General features: G+C 33.8%; 2 protein-coding genes across 4 annotated transcripts; one reads left to right on the top strand and one right to left on the bottom strand.

Annotated features, from left to right (window-relative positions):
• Nucleotides 1-299: 299 nt before the first annotated feature.
• Nucleotides 300-14,693, bottom strand: LOC127724506 (E3 ubiquitin-protein ligase TRIM56-like). 3 transcript variants are annotated; one of them, XM_052231488.1, is made up of 3 exons: nucleotides 14,577-14,693; nucleotides 11,908-12,071; nucleotides 6,053-8,128 (listed from the first exon to the last, which is right to left on the bottom strand). In XM_052231488.1, exon 3 carries the CDS (start codon nucleotides 8,124-8,126, stop codon nucleotides 6,966-6,968), a length of 1,161 nt encoding a protein of 386 aa, XP_052087448.1. In that variant the 5' UTR covers nucleotides 8,127-8,128; nucleotides 11,908-12,071; nucleotides 14,577-14,693; the 3' UTR covers nucleotides 6,053-6,965. The 3 variants fall into 3 exon arrangements, 2 of the variants coding, with proteins under 2 accessions (XP_052087448.1, XP_052087447.1); XR_007992532.1 differs by lacking the exons at nucleotides 6,053-8,128; nucleotides 11,908-12,071 and adding an exon at nucleotides 300-2,288 and having other exon boundaries at nucleotides 14,577-14,684; XM_052231487.1 differs by lacking the exon at nucleotides 11,908-12,071 and having other exon boundaries at nucleotides 14,577-14,684.
• A 2,054-nt stretch (nucleotides 14,694-16,747) lies between these two features.
• On the top strand, nucleotides 16,748-20,162 carry LOC127724517 (LYR motif-containing protein 2-like). Its single transcript, XM_052231501.1, has 4 exons — nucleotides 16,748-16,841; nucleotides 18,611-18,751; nucleotides 19,375-19,454; nucleotides 20,075-20,162. The coding sequence occupies exons 1-3, from the start codon at nucleotides 16,803-16,805 to the stop codon at nucleotides 19,447-19,449; spliced, it is 255 nt and encodes an 84-aa protein (XP_052087461.1). The 5' UTR covers nucleotides 16,748-16,802; the 3' UTR covers nucleotides 19,450-19,454; nucleotides 20,075-20,162.
• The last annotated feature ends 3,278 nt before the right edge of the window (nucleotides 20,163-23,440 follow it).

Genomic DNA, 23,440 nt, shown 5'->3' with positions numbered 1-23,440 from the left:
TGAAAATTGTTTGAACGAGTATTGTGAAAATAATTGTATAAAGTTCGAGATTTCATGTTAGTCACGTAAGCGCGTCACTGTTTTTGATATCCTGTGTTGTCTGTCGTTGATGGAATATGTTCGTTGTTGTTCTGTGGTTTGTATGTTGTGTCGACTATTATATTATTTGTTTGTGCGTTTCTCTGTGATGAATGTTCTTACGTGTGTTTGTGCTGTATTTCTGTTACGTAGTATTGTCATTTCAGTGATATTTATTAACATTGTCATAAAGCGGATGGTTAGGCTAGCCATTAAACCAGGTTCAACCCGCCATTTTTTCTTAAAATGTCCTGTACCAAGTCAGGAATATGGCAGTTGTTATCAAATAGTTCGTTTCTATGTATGTTGGCGTTTGTTTTTGTTGCACTTCAGTGTTCCTGTTCATTTGTTTTCATCTTATAGTTGGTGTGTTTCCCTCGGTTTTAGTTTGTAACCCGGATTTGTTTTCTCTCAATCGATTTATGACTTTTGAACACCGGTATACTACTGTTGCCTTTATTTATGTACCACGTGCACACAAAGTGTTTCTATACTGGCCTATAAGTCTCTTGTCCAAACATAGCGTCGTATAATACAGCTTCTTCATAATCTCACACTAAAAGACGGTTATTGTGTTTATCAAAGTGTACCTACCAAGGTGTAACATGGCACTTAAGTTTTCTCCCATTTTGTCCATCTTCTGAAATGACGGATACATTTTTGGAATCTCGTCCGACTACGTAGGCATTACCATACCCATATTTTGTTATCCTTATTGGATGATGCAGGGAACCATTCTTATATCTCCATATGACAGTTCCATCGAGACCAACACAACTCACAGAATTTTGAATTAAAGTGTTTGAAAAGTCAATTCGTCCGTGAAATATTGCAACATTATTAATAAGATGAAATTCGTTATCTTTTATATTCCTTATTTTTTGTCCATTGATATCATAATTGTGGATGCCTTCATCTGTACACTTCACTGCCAGCTGTCCATTATCATAAGATATTCCAAAACATATTGTTGATGTACGAACTGATTGAACGATCTTATACTTATAATCCTTTATATCTACTATTTCAAATATGTGTACATCTCCGTATGTTATAGCAATCCGATCTTGTGATATCTTTGCAATGTCACATGGATTTGTAGGTTCAACAATGTCGTTTATATGAGTTCCATTTTCATTGAAAACGGCAAGTTTATTTCTTTTGCCATCTACAAGAATAATGTCTCCAATCCTGCATATCATACATCCAAAAGATTGGTCATATAACGTGCTATAATCAAATGGAATGTATATCTTCTGCTGTAAACTGATTTGGTGTATTCTATAACGCATTACTCCAAGTGGTATCTGTGCCTCTTTCATACTCGGGTGGTTTATTGAAACAGGGTTTCGGCTGAGGTCTATCCTTACTGATCCTAATGATTTTGTTTTAAGCCAGTCTTCCATTGGTTTAGTTTTTAAGTCCAAGATCAATCATCCCTTTTTTTTGAGATTCACGATTTCATGCGGCTAGTTGGTCACAGTGGTTACTAACTTATCTATTGCTCTATTTGCAAAATTGCAAGAAATAATTGTACATCTGTCACAATGTCTTTCAGCTGAGATATGTTGTATTGTATAGCATGTGCAGCTTTAGTTTTCGATTCAATTTCGGATAATGAATTATTTATTTCCGTTTCACATGTTCCGGCTTTTGATGATATCTCTTGCAAAAGGTTCTCCTCTAAAGTATCTAAGCGTTCATCAAGTTTTCTTCCCATTTCCCTAACTAATGTATTTTACGTTATTTTATCACTTTGGAGCTGCTAAGAATTAAGTTCCCTTTCGGTCTTTAAATCGGATAAATTCCTGAAAAGATTTTCTACTTTACGTTCTAGATTACAAAACGAAGAAGACGAAACAACATTTTTAGCGACATTCCCCAATATTACGATGTCTTTGCATTCTCTGTTGTTCTCTGATATACATAAAGAGCATACGGGAGCATCATGGGAAGGAAAATAAGATCGAGAACTTTGTTGTGGTTTTTACAGGTTTGTGACATTAAATGTCCGATGGATGCCACGTGGGGACAGTTTTCAACAGGAACAACTTTGTGGTTTCTAGTAGCTTTAATATCCTTATGACTGTCAGCAAACAACTGACAAAAGCCGTCCTTACACGATTAACACCACACCTTACCAGGCACTGTTATCTCATTGTATAAGCATAATCCACAGTTGACGTCTGTAGTTGTGCCAGATGCCATATCTAAAAAGAGATGACAGATCCATGAATGGATTCAACTTAAACTTATTCATAAATCTTGTTTATTGATGCTTTAACATGTTTATTACATGTTAACACTTGCACACATATATATATATATACATTTGTACCAGAACATAAGCATGTTTAACCTACCGGGATAACTTGGCATCTGATTCCCCGCCATTCTCATTGCACAACTTAGACAAATTGCAAATGTTTTGCTCGTTGTACATATGTATGAAATATAGGTCACTGAACATTAGACAAACAATAATCAATGAACATACGCATTTACGCTAGGAAATCAAGTGATGTTTCACTAGTTTCACTTCCAAGCGATGAATATAAACATGAGAAGATGTGATATAATTGCCAACGAGATTACTCTCATTGGCAATTATATTAGATCTTTTTATTTTTGAAATGACGTAGAAGCTATATATCACCGTACGTTCTTCAACAATGAGCAAAATCCATACTACAAAGCAACTTATATAAGTCCCCAAAGTGATAAATGTAAAACAATTCAAACAAGTAAACAAACGGCATGATTTATGTACAAAACAATAAATGAAAAACAAATATGATATACAGCAAACAAACGACCACAACTGTATCAGTGTATTACAAGCCCCCGACATGGGACATGCACAAACTGAATGAGACGGGGTTTAAGAGCTGTGCGGGCACCTAACCTAGCAACATCTGCATGTGCCTATCCCAAGTTAATAGCCAGGCCAGTTGTACTTGATTTGTTATCAAGAATACTGTTATAATTGTTAAAACAGGGATTGAATATCCCCACTGCTCTCAACCCTCCACATTTCACATCCGCAAAACAGTATAGTTCACATCATGGTTTAAACCATTATGTAAGTTAATTACATATCACTCAATAGACAAACTTAGACTGACATTTTCTCAAAATACTACGATTCATCTCTCTCTATTTGTCGGGAAAATATTTATCAAATAGAGATCAGGGGGCCTCGGTGGCCGAGTGGTCTAACTAGTCGACAACTGTACCACTAGCCAGTCAACTCCGAGGTCGTGAGTTAGAATCCCGCACGAGGCAGGCGCACTCGACTCCAATCTTAATTGATTCGGATTTTCCTACCGAAAGTCGGTGGTTCATTCCGGGCACCCGGGCTTCCTCCACCCATAATAAATTACCGCCACAAAATAGCACAATAGTGTTGAAAGTGGCGTTAAACACCAATCAATCAATCAAATAGACATGATGAATGTCATACCTTAGTATACAAAAAGGGTTTACCCATCTACAACTTTCAGCAGATCACTATTCAAGGTAAGCATATTTGATATTAAATAATTTAACAAAACCGATAAACTATGCAGGAAGTAGACATAAAATTTACTAGATGCCTACAAAGTGTAGAGCAGTTCTAAATTATAATGAGACATTCAATAAACATGATAAAAGAACATACAAATATCCCATTTCAATATACATGTATAAAAACATTATAGTTAAACCTTACCACATCACCAGACACTATTTCTGTTTCAATAATTGACACTGTCATACAAGTGAGAGGTTTAGCTAGCTGTAAAACCAGTTTTAATCCACCATTGTCTACATAAGATGCCTGTACCAAGTCAGGAATACGTCAGTTGTTTTCTATTCGTTTGATGTGTTTGAGCTTTTGATTTTACCAATTGTTAAGGGACTTTCCGTTTTGAATTTTCCTTGGAGTTCGGTAATTTTGTTGTTTTTCTTTTTATAGGTATGACATATCTGCACTAGATTTATATCCACTGTAAAATTTAAGATGCTTTTGTCTGACTGTTCTTTTAATAGTGTATTAATTTTTTTTCAACAAGAATTGTTTATCTTTATGTAGGCTAAAAAATTACCGCAATAAATTATTCATGTATATATATATGAATGATTAGCTTTTTAGTGAGAAAATATGTTTGCATTTTAAGTGTGCGTAGTCATGTGCGAATCACGTGAATATAAATCATGTTATCTTCCATGATTGAGATGTTTTCTTTTGTATTGACTATATTATAAATGTTTTTATACCAATTTTACCAAATACGAGGTATCTATTACTATTGGAAATAACATTGATCTTTACTTATCGTATACATGAGTACATAATTGTTATTTTGTGTATCCATTTGTGCTCGTAGAATTCTATGCACTCTAAACAGCTCATGATCATGAATTATTTCAACATTTGTGTTCATATAGTATACGAAACAAAACAAATTCCTTTATAATATAACTCCAACTAGAGAAAGATGTGTAAACTAGAGGCAACATTGAGCATTCGTGATCAATTCTACGAAAACCCAATCTGGAATAACATGAATAAGGGAGCCAAACATTAAACATTTAAAGTTCATACTCAACTAATTGAACTTCTTGGGTATGTTCCTCGTGCAAATGTTGGAATGCCAACGTATATATACGCTTTCTGATTCACAACATTTGTAAACACTGGACACAGCCATTTTTACACGTCCAAAATAAAGATAGTACAACTGTTGTCTTTAATCAATTATGATGAAGTGGGAGTGGGCGTGACTTCTACATATTGCTAGATTACACACCGATGTATACACAATTTTGTCTTAATCTATTATAGGTGAAGAGGACGGGGTCGGATCGTAACCCTTCGTCAGCTAAGATGTGAAGAGGAGAGGACTAAATCGTAACTCTTGGCTAGCGAAGATGCTCTTGTATAGGAAATACATGAAATAAATAAATCAGGACAAACGGAGATAAGAATCTTAAAATTTAAATTTATGTTGTCTAAAACTAAGTCTCATATCATTACGATAGATGATATTGTCATATATGTTTTAATCTCCAATTGTGATGTTTGTCGAAAGATATGACCTTCCAAACTATACGAATTTAGCTATCGTCCATTTTAAACTCAACGTAAACTTTAGTCCTCATTGAACATCAATTTTCCCACAATTTGAAGGATTTTCCAGTAGAGGTGTCTCCAAAGTGACTCGACTGCAACTATGCAACATAGTCACAAAAAAACAGAGATCGATCGTTAGTTTTTAAGTGTCATGTGTTCCACATACACCGGCAGGTTTTTTTTTTGGTTTTTTTTGTTAACATAAATTGATAAATATGAAACATCTTTAATCTTTAAAAGGAGTAAAACATATACCAAGGTGGCAATGAAAAACTCATGCAAAAGAGAGGCGAAAGACACCTAAGCTAGGTACACTAATACTCACAAGTAGAAGAAAAACTGACACCGCCATGGAAAAAAGCGGAAAAAAAATACCAAGACAAACAACGATTCACAAAACACAACATAGAAAACCAAAGACTGAGCAACACGAACCCCACCAAAAAATTGGGGCAATCTCGGGTGCTCCCGAAGGGTAGACAAATCTTGTTACACATGTGGCACCCGTAAGTTAAAAGAAATACGGACAATTTAATGGCCAAAAGAAAAAGACACGAACAGATAAACAATGTTTCCTGAAAAAAAATGAGAAACATGAGCCCCCAAAAAACAGAGTTGTATTAATATGTTCCAGAATGATCAACACTTCCCAATTATTCATCGAGTTTTACCAATTGTGTAACTCTTTTCGTAAAACAACTGTTGGTCATCATCCTGTAATTAGGCGTGATAAAAAGACGGTTGGTAAATGTTTCATATCTAGCCCTTATTTAGACACGACTAAAATCATTAAATGGTTCTATAAGTAATTTCTATGTACCCTTGACCGAGTGTACAAGATCGATATAACAAACAATATTTGGTACAAAAGATTTAATGGACAAGAAATAATATTACAAAATAAGCAAGACATAAAAAAAACACCTCTTTTTAACAAAAATAGGGGTGAACTCTGGTGTCTGCAGAATAACTTGGCACTGAAGAAATTGCATATCCCATTGGGTTACCAATAAAACCATGTCAGAAAAAGCAGAAAAAGTGCGTTTAAACGAAATAATGAGCATTTTTCATAATATTAGCACTTTCACATCAGTAATATATTTTGCGTTTTTATACAGAATCATAAAGTAATTCACTATATACAAACGGCCTAGCTTGTGGCGGTTTGTAAAACGCGTTCCACGTGCACAAATTGACGAAATGTATCGATCTATACTGGCCTACAAGTCTATTGTCCAAAAACGACGTCGTATACTGTAGCTCCTTCATAATCTCTCACTAAAAGCTGGTTATTATGTTTTTCAAAGTGTACCGACCAAGGTGTAACTTTGCACTTGAATAGTTCTCTTCCATTTTGTCCGTCTTTTGAAATGACGATTAGATTTTTGGAATCTCGTCCGACTACGTAGACATTACCATAACCATCTGTTGTTATCCCTGTTGGATGCTGCAGGGAATTACTCTCATATTTCCATTTTAGGATTCCATCAAAACCAAGACAACTCACAGAATTTTGGTAAGAGTAAGAATAATAAATGTGTCTATTAGATATTTCAATATTATAAATCAATCGATAACTTTTCTCGTCATCATTAACATCCTGCATTTTCTTTCCATTTATGTCATATAGTTCAATACCTTCATTTGAACACTTCACTGCCACCTTTCCATCATTACAGGATATTCCCCAGCATGTACTTCTTGTACTAACTGATTTAACAGTTTTATAAAGGTAATTTTTTATACCTGCTATCTCATATTTTTCTCCAATTCAGTATGTGACAGCAATCCGACCTTGTGATATCTCTGTTATGTCACTTGGTGTGCCAGGTACACGAACGTCTTTTATATGATTTCCTTTTTTATTGAAAACTTTAATTGTCCTACTTGGACCATCTGCAAAGATAATGTTTCCATCACTGCATATCATACATCCAAACAGATTTTCAACTAACATGTTAGTAATTGGCAATGGAATGTATATCTTCTGCTGTAACCTAATTCGGTCTATTTTATTACGCATTGCTTCAAGTGGTATCTGTGCCTCTTTCATACCCAGATGGTTTATTGGAACAGTATTTCGGCTGCGGTCTATCTTAACTGAACCTAGTGATTTTGTTTCAAGCAAGTCTTCCATTGGTTTAGTTTTTAGGTCCAAGGTCAATTCTTCCATGTTGCGTTGATTCGCGATTGCATGCAGCCAGTTAGTCTCTGTGGTTACTGACTTATCAATTTCTCTAATTGCAAGAAAAAATTGTACATCTGTAGCCATTTCTTTCAGCTGGGAGATGTTGGATTGTATAGCGTATACTGCTTTAGTTTTCAATTCTATTTCGAATAAAGAATTATTGATTTCCGTTTCACAGGTTCCAGTTTTGGAAGATAACTCTTGCAAAAGTTTTTCTTCTAATGTATCTAAGAGTTCATTAAGTTTTCTCCTCATTTCCTTGACTGATGTATTTTTCGCTATTTTATCACTTTGAAGCTGTTTGGAATTCCGTTCCCGTTCTGCCTTTAACTGGGATAAGTTTTTGAAAAGATTTCCGACATTTTGTTCTAGATTACAAAACGAAGAAGATGAAACAACATTTTTAGCGACATCATCCAATGATACAATGTCCTTGCATTCTCTGTGGTTCTCTGATATACATAAAGAGCATACAGGAGCATCATGGGAAGGACAATAAAGATCAAGAGCTTTGTTGTGGTTTTTACAGGTTTGTGACATCAAATGTCCGATGGAAGCCACGTGGTGACATTTTTCTACCGGAATTACTTTGTGGTTTCTGGTAGCCTTGATACCCTGATGACTGTCAGCACACGACTGACATAGGCCCTCCTCGCACGATAAACACCAGACATTACCAGGCACTGTTATATTGTTATATAAGCATGGTCCACAGTTGACGTCTGTAGTTGTGCCAGATGCCATATCTAAAAAGAGATGACAGATCCATGAATAGATTCAATTTTAACCTATTCATTAGTCTTATGCATTGTTGTTTGAACATGTTTCTTACTCAAGCACTTGCATAGATACATTTGTACCAAAACATTACCATGTTCAACCTACCTAGCTATCTTTGCATCTGAATCCCCACCCTTCTCATTGCAAAACTTGGATTAATTGCGAATGTTTTCCTCACACTAAATATGTATGCAATATAGTTCACTGAACATATGACAAACAATAATCAATTAACATACACATCTACGCTAGTAGATTTTGTGAATTTTACTATTTCCACGTCCATGAAATAAAGATAAAAATAAGGAGATGTGATATGATTGCCAATGCGACAACTATCAACCAAAATTCAAATGAAGTGGATGTAAGCAACTATAGGCAACCGTACGGTATCAACAATGAGAAAAATCCATACCGTAAAGTCGGTTTTAAAAGGCCACGACATGAAAAATATGAAACAGTTCAATTGAGAAAACTAACGGCCTAATCATAACAAAACAGTTTACGAAAAACAAATATGACAGACATGAACCAACGAAAACCACCGAACTACAGGCTCCTGACTTGGAACGGGCACATACAGAATGTGGTGGGTTAAACATGTTTGAGGGCACCAACCCTCCCCTAACCTAAGACAGTGGTATAACGGAATAACACAACAACAAACTATAAATAAAAAACAAAAAACAAATATGAGAAACGGCAAATAAACGACAACCACTCATGTACAGCCTCCTGACTTGGGACAGGCACATATAGAATGTGGCGGGGTTAACCATGTTTAAAAGCACCAACCCCCCCCCCCCCCTTCCCCCTTACCTGGGACAGTGGTGTAACAGTACAACATAAGAACTAACTATAAAAATCAGTTGGAAAGGGCTCAACTCATCGGATCGATAAAAAGCAAAAAAAATCTAACAAAAACGCAGATTGGACGTGGCAGGGTTTTTATACATCGCTCACAACAAAACAGACACAAAGTACAGATCTGAGAGTACGAAAAGTTACTGATGGCTAGTTCAAAGCCAATAAAAACTAATATTTAAAGAGCTTGATCGCTCTGAGGGATATGATGGCCATTGCTTCCATTGATATAAGTATTCTTTCTCAAAAATAATTCAACTGCACATGTATTCCCTATTTGATTCAATCTGAATATAGTTTTTAACTTTAAAAAATAGCCAAAATAACTAAAAGTTAACAGTGAAAAAACAACCAAATGCAATTTTTTTCTTCTAAATTTTGCTCTGGACACTGTCTTTTGATTATTACACGAAGTTTAAACAGATTTTAACCCTTGACTTGAATTGAATACTCTATCAACAAGTATACCTCTGACTTGAATGGAATAGTCTATCAACAAGTATACCTCTGACTTGAATGGAATAGTCTATCAACAAGTATTCCCCTGACTTGAATGGAATAGTCTATCAACAAGTATACCTCTGACTTGAATGGAATAGTCTATCAACAAGTATTCCCCTGACTTGAATGGAATAGTCTATCTACAAGTAGTCCCCTGACTTGAATGGAATAGTCTATCAACAAGTATACCTCTTACTTGATTGGAATAGTCTATCAACAAGTATTCCCCTGACTTGAATGGAATAGTCTATCAACAAGTATACCTCTGACTTGAATGGAATAGTCTATCAACAAATATTCCCCTGACTTGAATGGAATAGTCTATCAACAAATATTCCCCTGACTTGAATGGAATAGTCTATCTACAAGTAGTCCCCTGACTTGAATGGAATAGTCTATCAACAAGTATACCTCTTACTTGATTGGAATAGTCTATCAACAAGTATTCCCCTGACTTGAATGGAATAGTCTATCAACAAGTATACCTCTGACTTGAATGGAATAGTCTATCAACAAATATTCCCCTGACTTGAATGGAATAGTCTATCAACAAATATTCCCCTGACTTGAATGGAATAGTCTATCTACAAGTAGTCCCCTGACTTGAATGGAATAGTCTATCAACAAGTATACCTCTTACTTGATTGGAATAGTCTATCAACAAGTATTCCCCTGACTTGAATGGAATAGTCTAACAACAAGTATACCTCTGACTTGAATGGAATAGTCTATCAACAAGTATTCCCCTGACTTGAATGGAATAGTCTATCAACAAGTATTCCCTTGATTTGAATGGAATAGTCTATCAACAAGTATACCTCTTACTTGAATGGAATAGTCTATCAACAAGTATTCCCCTGACTTGAATGGAATAGTCTATCAACAAGTATACCTCTTACTTGATTGGAATAGTCTATCAACAAGTATTCCCCTGACTTGAATGGAATAGTCTATCATCAAGTATACCTCTTACTTGATTGGAATAGTCTATCAACAAGTATTCCCCTGACTTGAATGGAATAGTCTATCAACAAGTATACCTGTTACTTGATTGGAATAGTCTATCAACAAGTATACCTCTGACTTGAATGGAATAGTCTATCAACAAGTATACCTCTGACTTGAATGGAATAGTCTATCAACAAGTATACCTCTTACTTGAATGGAATAGTCTATCAACAAGTATACCTCTGACTTGAATGGAATAGTCTATCAACAAGTATACCTCTGACTTGAATGGAATAGTCTATCAACAAGTATACCCTGACTTGAATGGATTAGTCTATCAACAAGTATATCCTGACTTGAATGGAATAGTCTATCAACAAGTATACCCTGACTTGAATGGAATAGTCTATCAACAAGTATACCCTGACTTGAATTAAATAGTCTATCCACAGGTAATCTATTGGTGGCTAAGTTCATTATTGATCTACTCAGATTATTAACAAAACAGAATTAATAGCAAATAAACACACCTGATGATTACTTTCATATTAAAACATGTTAAATGAATTTGACTTTTTTAAAAACATTTGATCAACAGTGAGCAACAAGTAGCGTTGATAATATATAATATGGAAGACCCTATTTGGGCTGAGGGGTGTTCTACTTCTACTTCTATCTTTACGCTACATTTTTCGAGTTAATAATGCAACAACAATAACCCTAAATAGCGGATAAAAACATAGGTCACTAAAAGAGGATCTGGATGGGGTCCTTTGTTGCTGTATTCTTAGATCTTAGGGCATTTTTATTTATCTTTTATAAAAAATAACGCTTAATCTGTAAATCTCTCATGAAAATGATTAATTTTGATTATTAAATATGTTTTTACCGTTATTCTCTATTATGTTCACCCCATCCAGATCCCCCTACATTGTGACATCTTCTCTTCCACATACCTTCCCTAATGAAATGAAATGTTGAGGACAAATGCAAAAATGTCTTAGACTTATGCTTATACTAGCTAGTTACTCGAACATACTAAGTCTTTTGACATGTATGTATACTAGAAGTAATATGTGTCAAGGTAGACAGCCAAATGGAAATGGACATACTACTTAACTGATAATACAATTTTACAAATCTTAGCAATTTTATTTTATAGTTGTAGAAATCAGAATTAAACAACTCAGAAAACTAATCAGTGTAATGTTTGGTAATGAGATTGAATGGTAACCATGGCTGGTTTTTATCTTTTTAAAATATACAATCAAATAATTAAAGTTCTCCGGGCGTATGACATTATCGCTAATTTTCAATTGCGCCAAAGCAAAATTTTCATTTGAGCAAACAAATAAATTTTCATTGATGATATTCTATTTTGAACAGTATAAGATCAGACCCAATTCAAATAATTATCTTTTAAATTACTTACTTGTTCTTGATAACCCGGTAAACAGTAGAAATGTTATTTTACGGTCGCAGTATTTTACAATTGTAGACTACACACCCCTTACAACCGACCCTAATCATTTGATTCACACCAGGCGGATACGACAATGCATCGCTGTTATAATTGATACACTCCGACAGGACAGACTGGAAAATACGTAAATGTGCATTATTTTATTTAACGCCATTTTTTCCAAGGTTATCTACTATTTCAGGTTAGAATGAATGTTGGCGCCGTTAAAAACCACTGCATGTGTTTGCATCCGTCCTAAGTCCGGAACCTGTTGGTCAGTGGTTGTCGTTTGTTGATGTAGTTCATAAGCTTTCTCGTTTCTCGTTTTTTATATAGATTAGACCGTTGGTTTTCCTGATTGAATTTATTTACACTAGTTATTTTGGGGCCATTTATAGCTTGCTGTTCGGTGTGAGCCAAGTCTCCGTGTTGAAGGTCGTACTTTGACCTATAATTGTTTCCTTTTTACAGATTGTGACTTGGATGGAGAGTTGTCTCATTGGCACTCATACCACATCTTCTTATTTCTATATATGACGTCAAAGTCGAGATCTGTTCTTATATTTTATAGAAAAATTGCTAGTTAATGTGTGATCTGAATAATTTTATAAACTTGTAAAATAAATCTATGTTGCTCTTAATCCCAGTTACACCTCCCCGTAGTGATCAGCAGAATGGTAGACGGAGGGGGTATTTTCTGTAATCAGCTCAATAAATTCTATATAACGTGTGTGTATCGTGACTTATGTTTACTTCAAGTTGGCGCAAATGAAACAGTTTTTTTTGGCGCACATGAAATGCTGAATGGCGCAAATACAAAACGCAGTTTTTTTCACATCCCTCCTGTTATTATCCCAAGACCATCATATCTTCCAGAGGGTTCTAGCCAGAGAGCAGATGTCAATATAGGGAAAATAAACATATGGCAGATACGGAAAAAGCATGTATTTATATGAATCTACTTATCACAATTATTTGTGAGTATCAATGATACTTTATTCGCAAACTACCATCATTTACGGATTGTCACAAATTCTCTAACATCACTTTATACACTTAATAAGCGACCGGTATAAGCAAGACACGTATCTAAATTACACAGAGCCTTCAATATACCGTAAATATGTTCCATGCCATATAATACTATTTTCTGATAAATAGAAATTCAATAGTTAATTGGAAAGAATTGTAAATCAATTCTGACCAATGCTGACATTGATACATATACATGTACCCTGTTTGATATTTTCTGTTAACATGTTATGTTATGTTATGTTTATAGCACGCTATTTACGAATATGCACATGCAATGTGTAAATGATTAAGGCGTGGCTATATGTGTTTTGTTAAAGTAATGAGCGATGACGCTTGTCAAAGGTTAAAGACTGACTAATGAAAAATAACTGTGCTATTCAGAATTTAATAATGGCGAGTAATTAAATCTAGAGTCGTCAAATTTTCAATGAAGAGTATAGATCCGAGAGCGTTTATGTTATCGAATAATGTTTCATCACCGAATATTGTAGCGGGATAGATGCAAAATCGTGTTCGATGTAAATCCTGTTGCCTACGACAATTTCATATGAGTTTTGATAAAAACATGAAAAAGGAAAACAAAATTTTAAACAATCGTAAAGGCATTCTTCCTTTCCCAGCAACAGGAAAAAGATCTACTTTTTGATTGCTTGTTGATGGAGTAACGGCGTCCAGTGACAACTGATCAAGCTCGCTAGAATTCTCCGAGAAAGACCTGGATGAAAAGACTGCATGAGCATTCGTTTTCTCGAATATGTATTCTGACACGATAAAAAAAAACCAGGTACCCCCGTACTTTCTAGTGAGGGTTCAGAGTTAGTTAAAGCTTGGGTTAAGTTAGGGTTTGTTTTCATTAAGGGATATGTGCTCGACTAGGTAATTGACTGACCTAATTACAAACTGTGACCGTTAAACTTTCGTGATAAAAGTTTCTAAGTCAACAGACCATGATTGAGGTGAAGCGCCAAAATAATTTCCAAGGAAATGAGATGTGCTTATATTAAACTTTTAAATCAGAAACATAATACTAGTATATGTCTCTAGTTAAATACAGCTGTTACAGTATCATTTGTATACCACATATCTTTGACTTATCATAAGCCTGATAAGTGGCTCCCCAGAGACTGACCTATATGATCACAAACTTTCATTATTATAATATAAACTATGCGAAATTCAAAGTCTATAGACCATGACTGAGAGGGGCGAGGTCTAATAATCTCCATGAAAATGAGATTTGCCAATGCTTATACAACTGCATACCAAACATATCATTGATTTATCATTTAGTGTTTCCCTTAAACTGTCCTAATCATAAACTTTAACAAATGGTTAACGCCACCTCTAGAAACAGTATTCATTAGTCTCTCTTTTTGACTCTGTCAAAGCGAGACAAGACAATGTACAGTCATCAACATTTCACCGTTCAAGGTAAACATACGTTTGATATTATTAAAATTATTTTACAAAAATGATTTAACTAAGCAGGAAGTAGAATATGATATAAAAATGACATCAAAGTTCTAAATAAACATAAACCAATCAATAGTAGAATACACAAATTTGAATTTTTCTATATGTACAAAATTAAGGTTAAACCTTACCAGATATCACCACTCTACGTAAGTTGTGTATCAACAGATTGGTCCTGTAATACGATGCTATTACAAGATGTACAAACATTTATCCTGGGTTAGACATGTTAGATATGAAATAGATTTATCTCCCTTGCAACGTTTTTTAGACTTTTGCCATTTTAAAGATACTATATATATAATTATTTTTTTCTCTCAAAATAATGGTTTTCTTTATATAAAATAAAACCATGGCAATGTACATATAGATAATTGACTTTTATTAAGAAAATATGATTGAATTAAAATTATGTGTATTCATGTTCAAATCATGCGAACCTGAGATGCGAATAGACCGTTCTTAATAAGATTATTACAATTATTATAATTATACAAGAGTACACGTGTGTTTGTAGTTGAAATGTTTTAATGATATTCACTGTCACTATATACACAAGTTTATAATTGCCAATTTTACTGTTTGTAATCTCAGAAAAAAAAGATTTTGTGCATAGACATATATAATACAACTTGTAAATATATATGCCTCTAGCTGGTTTGTGCAAATAAATTTGGAAGTTGCTATTTTACCGGCTCCGGCAAAAATAGCCTGTTATGTGCTATTTTATCAGCTCCGACAAAATAGCCTCCTTAGTGTTATTTTGCCGGCTCCGGTGAAATGGCGTTTTACATAGACATGATAGAGTTTTGCTATTTGCCGATCTTATTGCCGATTTTTTTTCCAGACCAAATGAAATAAATTCTTCTTTGACGTTCGAAAATGGATGACTTCACTTCGTTGTAAAAAAAAAAAAAACTTGAAACAAATGCTATGTTCGACTCATACGAAGAGATTAAACAGGTCTTGGGGCTCTTTGAAAAGTACAAATATGTGCAACTGTGGAAACGTGGTTCAAGGACTATAAAATTTATGAAAAATAGAGCACCAAACAAAACCTTTAATAACGATCTAGGCTATGGTGCAATAAAGTACTGCTGTGTTCATGGCACAAAGACCACAAATCGCCATCCACTGGTTAACCAAAATGTTTCATCAATACATGTACATGTATCTCCGTTTTTATCTTAAAACTATATACATTTACGAATGGCGGCACTCGTTTGAGTTGATAAGCAGCACAGAAACTAACATTGTCAAAACTTGCGAAATTGTCCGTCATTCAACATCTTTTAATCAATTTAAATCAAACTTGGTATACACTTTGCACTAACAAGTGCGTTCTAATGTAATGCATAATATTACAAACCTGAAATAACAAATAAAACTTATTGCGTTATTCTCGCTAAACAACCAATCATGAACAAACTACATTTGTTGTATTTAAAAAAAAATCTATCCAACAAACGTTATCATGGTTATGTGTAGTTCATGTCTGCATTTACAGCATTTTTCTTGTGCAAGACTAAACAATGCACAAAAAGCAAGGCACTGCATGTTTTTTTAACACTTGTAAAGCATTTTGAAGATGTTGAGATTAATTTACTTTTTTCAAAACTTATGGGATATTTTGTATTAGAAAATCAATTTTAGTATGCATGCTTTGCCTGTGTAAACATTTTTAAAAGAAGATATATCTTTTTAGAGATTTCTTATTAGTTAACATGTTTAAATGTATGTCACAACATTTCTTTCTATTATTCTATTAATATGATGAAAAATCTAATTTAAGATCGGCAAAATAGTAAAACTCTATATAAATTTCTATTTTGTCGGCTCCGGCAAAATAGCGCTAAGGAGGCTTTTTTGCCAGGGCGGGTAAAATATCACCTAAGAGGCCGGAGCCGGCAAACTATAGCCACTGCCAATAAATTTTGTAGAAGTTTTACGCAGATGAAAAAGCTATTCGATAGTTCGTTAACTTTTTGCAAAAAAAAAAGGAAGAAAAAAATGGATAACGGGAATAATTATATATGTAATTATAAATGCATTTCAATTTATTTTTGAAACACGGCAATACCCGACCCCCATCCCCCTCCTCTTTTCCAATTTACAAGCGTATACATTTATGACCAATAAAAACCATAAAGATCTTTTTAATACCACAATATTGTTTAGAGTAAACATTTATTTTTCTTTTTCTTCATCGGATAACAGACAACATATTTTTTCTCTTTTTTGAAAACCACTTGAATCAATGGTTTTCGTTGACTTGATTTGCCATAAAAATAAATCGAGTTATCTCCCATCTTACAACGATTTAACAAACATTTCATGGCCAGTGGATTCAAATTAAAATGGCCTCAAAAGTACCTCATATGATGTCTTTATCAAAGGTATAGTATGTTAATGGGTGTAATGTTATTGTTTTTCGATAAGTGTGCACTATTTTATCGTGTGAAAACAATGACTGGACGGTAGACGTAAGGTGAGAAATAGTCTCCAAGGGAGCTAATTCTTGGTGTTTTAGCTTAGATGTTGTTCAAATGTTGTTAAGGCCATAGAAATAAATATGTGTTTTTTTTTAGATAGATTGATTGATTATTGTTACTTTACGTCCAGTGGCAAATATTCTCCTTTTGAAAAAAGGTATGTAGGATTTATCACAATGTATATACTATTCCCCGGCAGGGTACACTTAAGAAAAATTACTTATTTTTAGGAACCTTTTACTTTATCCTGCAATCAGCCAACTATTGTACAAATAGCCCCTAGGTACACAAATAATTTTTCTGCTTTACTTGTACTTGTACAATTAAAGTCTCCTGTGACTCCGTATTGAGCAAACGAATTCTTTTTGTGTGACAGTTCATGTTGGGGTCCTCTTCGCGGTCCGCGTTTTTAAAAACATGTTAAACTTAGTACATGTATGTCGATTTCTTTGAGAAATCAGAAATAACTATTTGGATTTAAACAACTAAACCTTAAAGTGCCGCTTGTAAATTGCTGGATAAAAACAACAAATGTACATTTATATAAAATTTATGTGTTATGCGAGCCTCTCTTTTCGTCCGGTTTCTAAAGCTCATACACATAAATTTTATAGTTTCCAACAATGCACATTTGTTGTTTTAATCCTGCAATTAACAAGCGGCAGGATTTTGAAAATAAATGACTTTGCACAAGACAGAATGAAAAGTATTCTGCAACATAAAATATTCAGGATAGTTGAGGATACAAATTAATGTGTACAAGAGCTTACAAAATTAATAAATTTTCGTGCAGCAAAGCCGTATAAAGAATTAGCATGGCATGCGTAGAAACAGATGAAATGAATTATCAATCCGAAAAAAAACCCTTCCCCCTTGAATATCAAATGGTCGTCCTCTTATATAGAAGTGTTAAATATGTGCTATGAGAATAGAAAATTTAATATTCAGTGCAAACCATGAAAAAAAAATATCCAAAGCCTGTACCATAAGCGCCTTTTTGGTGTTTTAACCGTGTGTTTCCGAACGAAAAATCCTATTATTAAAATGGTGAGGTACGGCGGGCGCTCGCGGGTTGGCTGTCAACAGCACAGGCACCTGTTTCTATCCATGGGAAGGTCGACTAACCATATGTAGTAGAGGTCTACCTTCCCATGGATAGAAACAAGTGCCTGTGGTAGTAACCTAAGAACCATTCAACAAATATATGCTTTCCAAATTTAAATTTGTTGTTACCTGATGACAAAATGGTGGTCCAATTTGAATTTAACGATTTTCACCTTTGCCGTTCAGGAGGTAATTACTATCGTCTTTGATAGATTGAAAAATAGGCTCAGAACGTGACAGGTCGTCATTTACTACTAAAAGTGCCAGTACAAACTTTAATTAGGTCAGCCATTTTTAAGCATAAAGGAAAACAGTGGGTAGGAAAACTTAAAACACAAATATATATTTTTTTTTAATATTTGTTATTAAAAAAAATGCATGGTATTTTGATGAATGTGTAGTAATTGATACTTCGAAGATTCTAGTATACACCTGGGAACAGAATATATATGTTCCTGTATACACTGATAAATAATACGTTGCATGGCATGGCAATTTATGTGTAAAACTTCTTTATTTATAAATGAACAAAGCAACAAACAATTTAATGTTTCAATGATATATTCTAGTTTATGCTGAGGTCAGAAGTTTTAAAATTGTATAGAAGTATGTTGAGAGTTGTTCGGAGAATTCCAGATAAAAGTCAACAGAAGGAATTGATGGAATGGATTAGACATGATTTTACTGCCAACAAACATCTAGAGGATGAGGTAGGATTTAGATTCTGTCTTCCGTATCCCGGTGATAGTGATAGGACTTAATCTTTGATCGTTATACAGTCAGTTATAAGTACACCAAGTCTTCTAGTTAGGCTTTAATCCTTCATTACAATGCTGTCAGTTATACGTACACCAAGTCTTTTTTGCCTATTTTTCTCTAGTCTTTATTTTTGTTCCCTTTATTCCCTATCTTCATTATTTTTTGCCTATTATTCTCTAATCTGTATCCAATCCTCACACACCTGATTAAGGTTACTTCTCCCAAAAGGCATAGCACCGATATTGATACATGTAAGTTCGTTTTGTTTTTAATTTCAAGGTAATAAAAATTAACTTCTATCGAATATGGGTGTCTGTCGGAAGTTTTGCATTATGCCATTATTTTCGATTGATGTCACCATTTACCATGATCGAGATATAAAGTAGTTTGCATTACAGCTTGGTGTGAATTTTTAAACTTTTTGTGTTGTGATTTTATCGGTATCTCTTAGACTAAGAGTTTTGAATGTCCCTTGGTACCCACAGCCTCTTTTTGAGTAATTTAAGTTGCATAACCTGTGAAAAGTTTCAAACTATCATTTAAATGAAAATAGCAAACATTTTTTTTGTTTTAGGATGCTATAAAAATGATGATAACAAAAGGAAAACAGTCAATGAGAGAACTGGAGCAGTCAATATCTATTTTATGAAAATGGTAGGCTAGCAAACTAAACTGTTTTGGGAAAATTAAATACATTATAAGAACCAATTCCTTGCAATAAGTATTTTTCAGCAATATATTGTTTACCAGCATCAAAGCTTTTAACTATACCTACATTATTATGACTGTCAAATTTTAACATTTAATCATAATTTCCGATAAAATTGATTATGAGTCAGAGTGATGTCCCGCAAAGCATTATTCCTGTCAAAATTTACTTCAGAAGGATAGCGCATAACGTTTAAACATTTTGACTTTAAAAATGATGAAAACTCTATTAAGTGCTTCTTTAATTTTGAAATCCCACGAGGTTTCATTAACATTATAATTTGTGCTCATTGATAGAAGCACTTTGATTTTGAAATCCCACGAGGTTTCTTTAACATTCTAATTTGTGCTCATTGATAGAACACAGAGAACAGTGTTGTACACATGTATGAAATTAAATTAAATTGCCTTTTCTGAATACTTATACAAATTGTCACTGAATGTAAGTAAGCTTACAATGGACTTATATTTTTTGTTCGGAACGAAGTTTATATAAAAAGGAAGAAAAAATTCTGCTTCACTAAATAAAATAATTATTAACATATAAGTATATGTATTTCTTGTAGGATTACTTATAGCATTGACATACACAGGAAGTTGTAACAAGGGTTTAGCCCCGTGATGCCGAAATGATGGTGGATTCTTTCGTCGTGGAATAAATGTCAACCTTTTATGTCACATTTTTATTCGCTGGAAAACTCATATATTTGTATGGGAATACTAGTAATGAATAAATAGTATCGTTTTTCTTTTTCCTTTTTTCGTTTTTTTGTTTTTTGTTTCACGTTTTCAAATTTGGAACATACATGTACATATATTACCATAAAACTCCATAATATTTACATTTTTTAGCCAGCAGTTATCGACGTTAATTTGTCCATGTTTACATTCCATCCAAAAGTTGCAGAAATCCTACCCTTGCTGTAGATTTTTATTCCATTTATATTGAGTTAGTGAAGTTCAGAGTAACTACTTTGATGTGCCATATATTAGGTTTGCCGTATCTTTCTAGGCCAAGATATGAGACTATGCAGATACCTAAAACAAATATGACCTTCTAAAACAACAAAAAACGAACACCTAGAGGTATAGGGGGAGGGTTTAGGTCACATTTTTATTCGCTGGAAAACTCATATATTTGTATGGGAATACTAGTAATGAATAAATAGTATCGTTTTTCTTTTTCCTTTTTTCGTTTTTTTGTTTTTTGTTTCACGTTTTCAAATTTGGAACATACATGTACATATATTACCATAAAACTCCATAATATTTACATTTTTTAGCCAGCAGTTATCGACATTAATTTGTCCATGTTTACATTCCATCCAAAAGTTGCAGAAATCCTACCCTTTGCTGTAGATTTTTATTCCATTTATATTGAGTTAGTGAAGTTCAGAGTAACTACTTTGATGTGCCATATATTAGGTTTGCCGTATCTTTCTAGGCCAAGATATGAGACTATGCAGATACCTAAAACAAATATGACCTTCTAAAACAACAAAAAACGAACACCTAGAGGTATAGGGGGAGGGTTGAGATCTCAAAAAACATGTTTAACCCCGCCGCATTTTTGCGCCTGTCCCAAGTCAGGAGCCTCTGGCCTTTGTTAGTCTTGTATCATTTTTAATTTTAGTTTCTTGTGTGTAATTTGGAGTTTAGTATGACGTCCATTATCACTGAACTAGTATACATATTTGTTTAGGGGCCAGCTGAAGGACGCCTCCGGGTGCGGGAGTTTCTCGCTGCATTGAAGACCCGGCGTGACTTTTTACCCCAATATACCCCAACATACCCCAATATACCTCAAAAAGCAGTTTAAACATAATTTGATTGAATAACAATGTTACACTAGGCATTTAAATGTTATTTTAACGACATTAATACTTTATTTTATGAATATATTTAATTTTAAATCACTTTTTCCCTCGTAACTTGTTCTGTTCATGTCAGCCGCTTACGATCACAAAATGACTTTTTACCCCAATATACCCAAATATACTCGAATAAACAGTTTCAACACAATTTCCACGATAAGGAATGATATAACAAGCAGATATATTAAAATTGAACACAACTGTTTACATTTTTGTGCATTTAGGCTTTTAAAACACGGGTTCTTTATTCATGTATTGACGACGGTTACACTAAAAACCCGAACGAACGAACCTAAAAATATACCGGTAAATTTTTGCATTTTCTTTTTTCTCCCTTAAAATTTTGAGATTGTAAATGCATTTTGTGTTTTGTTTTCTATATGATGTTTTTTTCTAAAATAAATCTCGAAATTTTTTCTCAAATTTGGAAATATTTTCTCAAATATTTGTTTTCTTTGAAAATAATATATAATCCTTATATGTTAAACATTTAAAGTTTTCTTTTTATGTTTATAAAATGTTTGTATCTTTCACTCAGTTAGGACATTGGTCAGCGGAAATTCTATGTTGGTCAGGTCGGTGTGTTCACGCTTCTCGGACCAACATCTGGAATTGTTTGTCATGCCAAGAAATCCTTGCTCAAAACTCCGATGGACCTCCTACGGCATCCATTACTAGTTAAAGATTAAATAGAAAAATATAAACCTTTCAAATGTAGCGTTTATAAAATAAAAATATTCCCTGTGGAACACCCCCAACCCCCTTTTTTGCGCTCTCTATTTTCAACCCTCGAATTAAGCTTTCCAATCTAATTAATTTAAAAATTAAAACCTAGCTTTCTAACTGATCTATTCATGTACCGGATCGGCAACTCTCGTTATTTTATAAGAAAATCTACAATGCCGTTATACACATGCGTGTTGTCTGCTTGGAGTCTCCGCACAGGCACTTGACTCAGAATAAATACCGAATATGGAAAGTGGAACTACAATTTAAAACATAAAGTCCGAAGGCACATAGAAGAAATTTTTTTTTTTTTTTTTTTTTTTGCAAAGGATGCCGGGGTAACCCTCCATGTGTTCAAAATATACATGAAATATCATAACCCCGAGTTTTCGATCTGTTACATGCCAAGAATCCTTGCTCAAAACTCTGGTGGTCCTCCTACGGCACCCATTTGTAGATTTGATTTTATTCAACAAAATAATGTATGTCCTGCATGTACGTATCGCTTTGAAAACGGACATATGCCTATACCAAATGGTCAATATTAATCATCCTTGTAATTTGCTCTCTGGTAATTTTTTAGCTTTTAAAGGTAAAAAATTCATGTCGGAGAAAGGTGGTTTTTTTTTTGTCAAAGAGATTAATGAAATTTACCGGTAAATGGAGTTACAGTGAATCCAATTCAATTTAACAATGGTGGGTTGAACCTGGTTTTATGGCAAGCCAAATCTCTCTCTTATAGGCAATGTTAGAAATACCGCTAAATTGACAATAAAATTTGTATTTATGGCGAAATAATACACTATAAAATCTTGAAATTACTGAGGCAAAGGGTTTTTTTTTAATTGCGAACATATCAAAAGTATTATGCAGAAAAAAATCGGCACTTTACAATCTTTAATTAAGCACAAAAAAAATTATCAATAAAAAAAAGAGTGCACTCAAATATCTTGGCTGCTTTATTTATCATGATTGAAGAATGTTGAAAATCTGTAATATATCTTGATTGCTGTTTCATTGAATATCTCACATCTACTTTATTAATATTCAGAATGCTTTAAAATTGTTTTTAAAATTAGGAAAAGAAACTTGAATTGTGTCTTGTGTCTTACTAATCGTTGACTGAAGAAGAAAAAAATGAAGACACATATTCAATCTTTATGTTTCTGTGCTCTATGACGGGTATGTCATAAGTAGGAGATATCGATATGGCGAGGAGTGAATTAATCGGGTTATAAAAAATTGGTGTTTTTTTTTTCGAATGATTTTGATTTTTTTTCTAAAATAAAATTTTCTATACAAATTCGCATTTTTGCTATTACAAAGGTATAT

The sequence above is a fragment of the Mytilus californianus genome, unplaced genomic scaffold (assembly GCF_021869535.1).
Source record: "Mytilus californianus isolate M0D057914Y unplaced genomic scaffold, xbMytCali1.0.p SCAF_14, whole genome shotgun sequence".
In the NCBI taxonomy this organism is placed as follows: Eukaryota; Metazoa; Mollusca; class Bivalvia; order Mytilida; family Mytilidae; genus Mytilus; species Mytilus californianus.
Note: the sequence above shows the minus strand (reverse complement) of the source record. Positions and strands in the feature narration are given on the sequence as shown.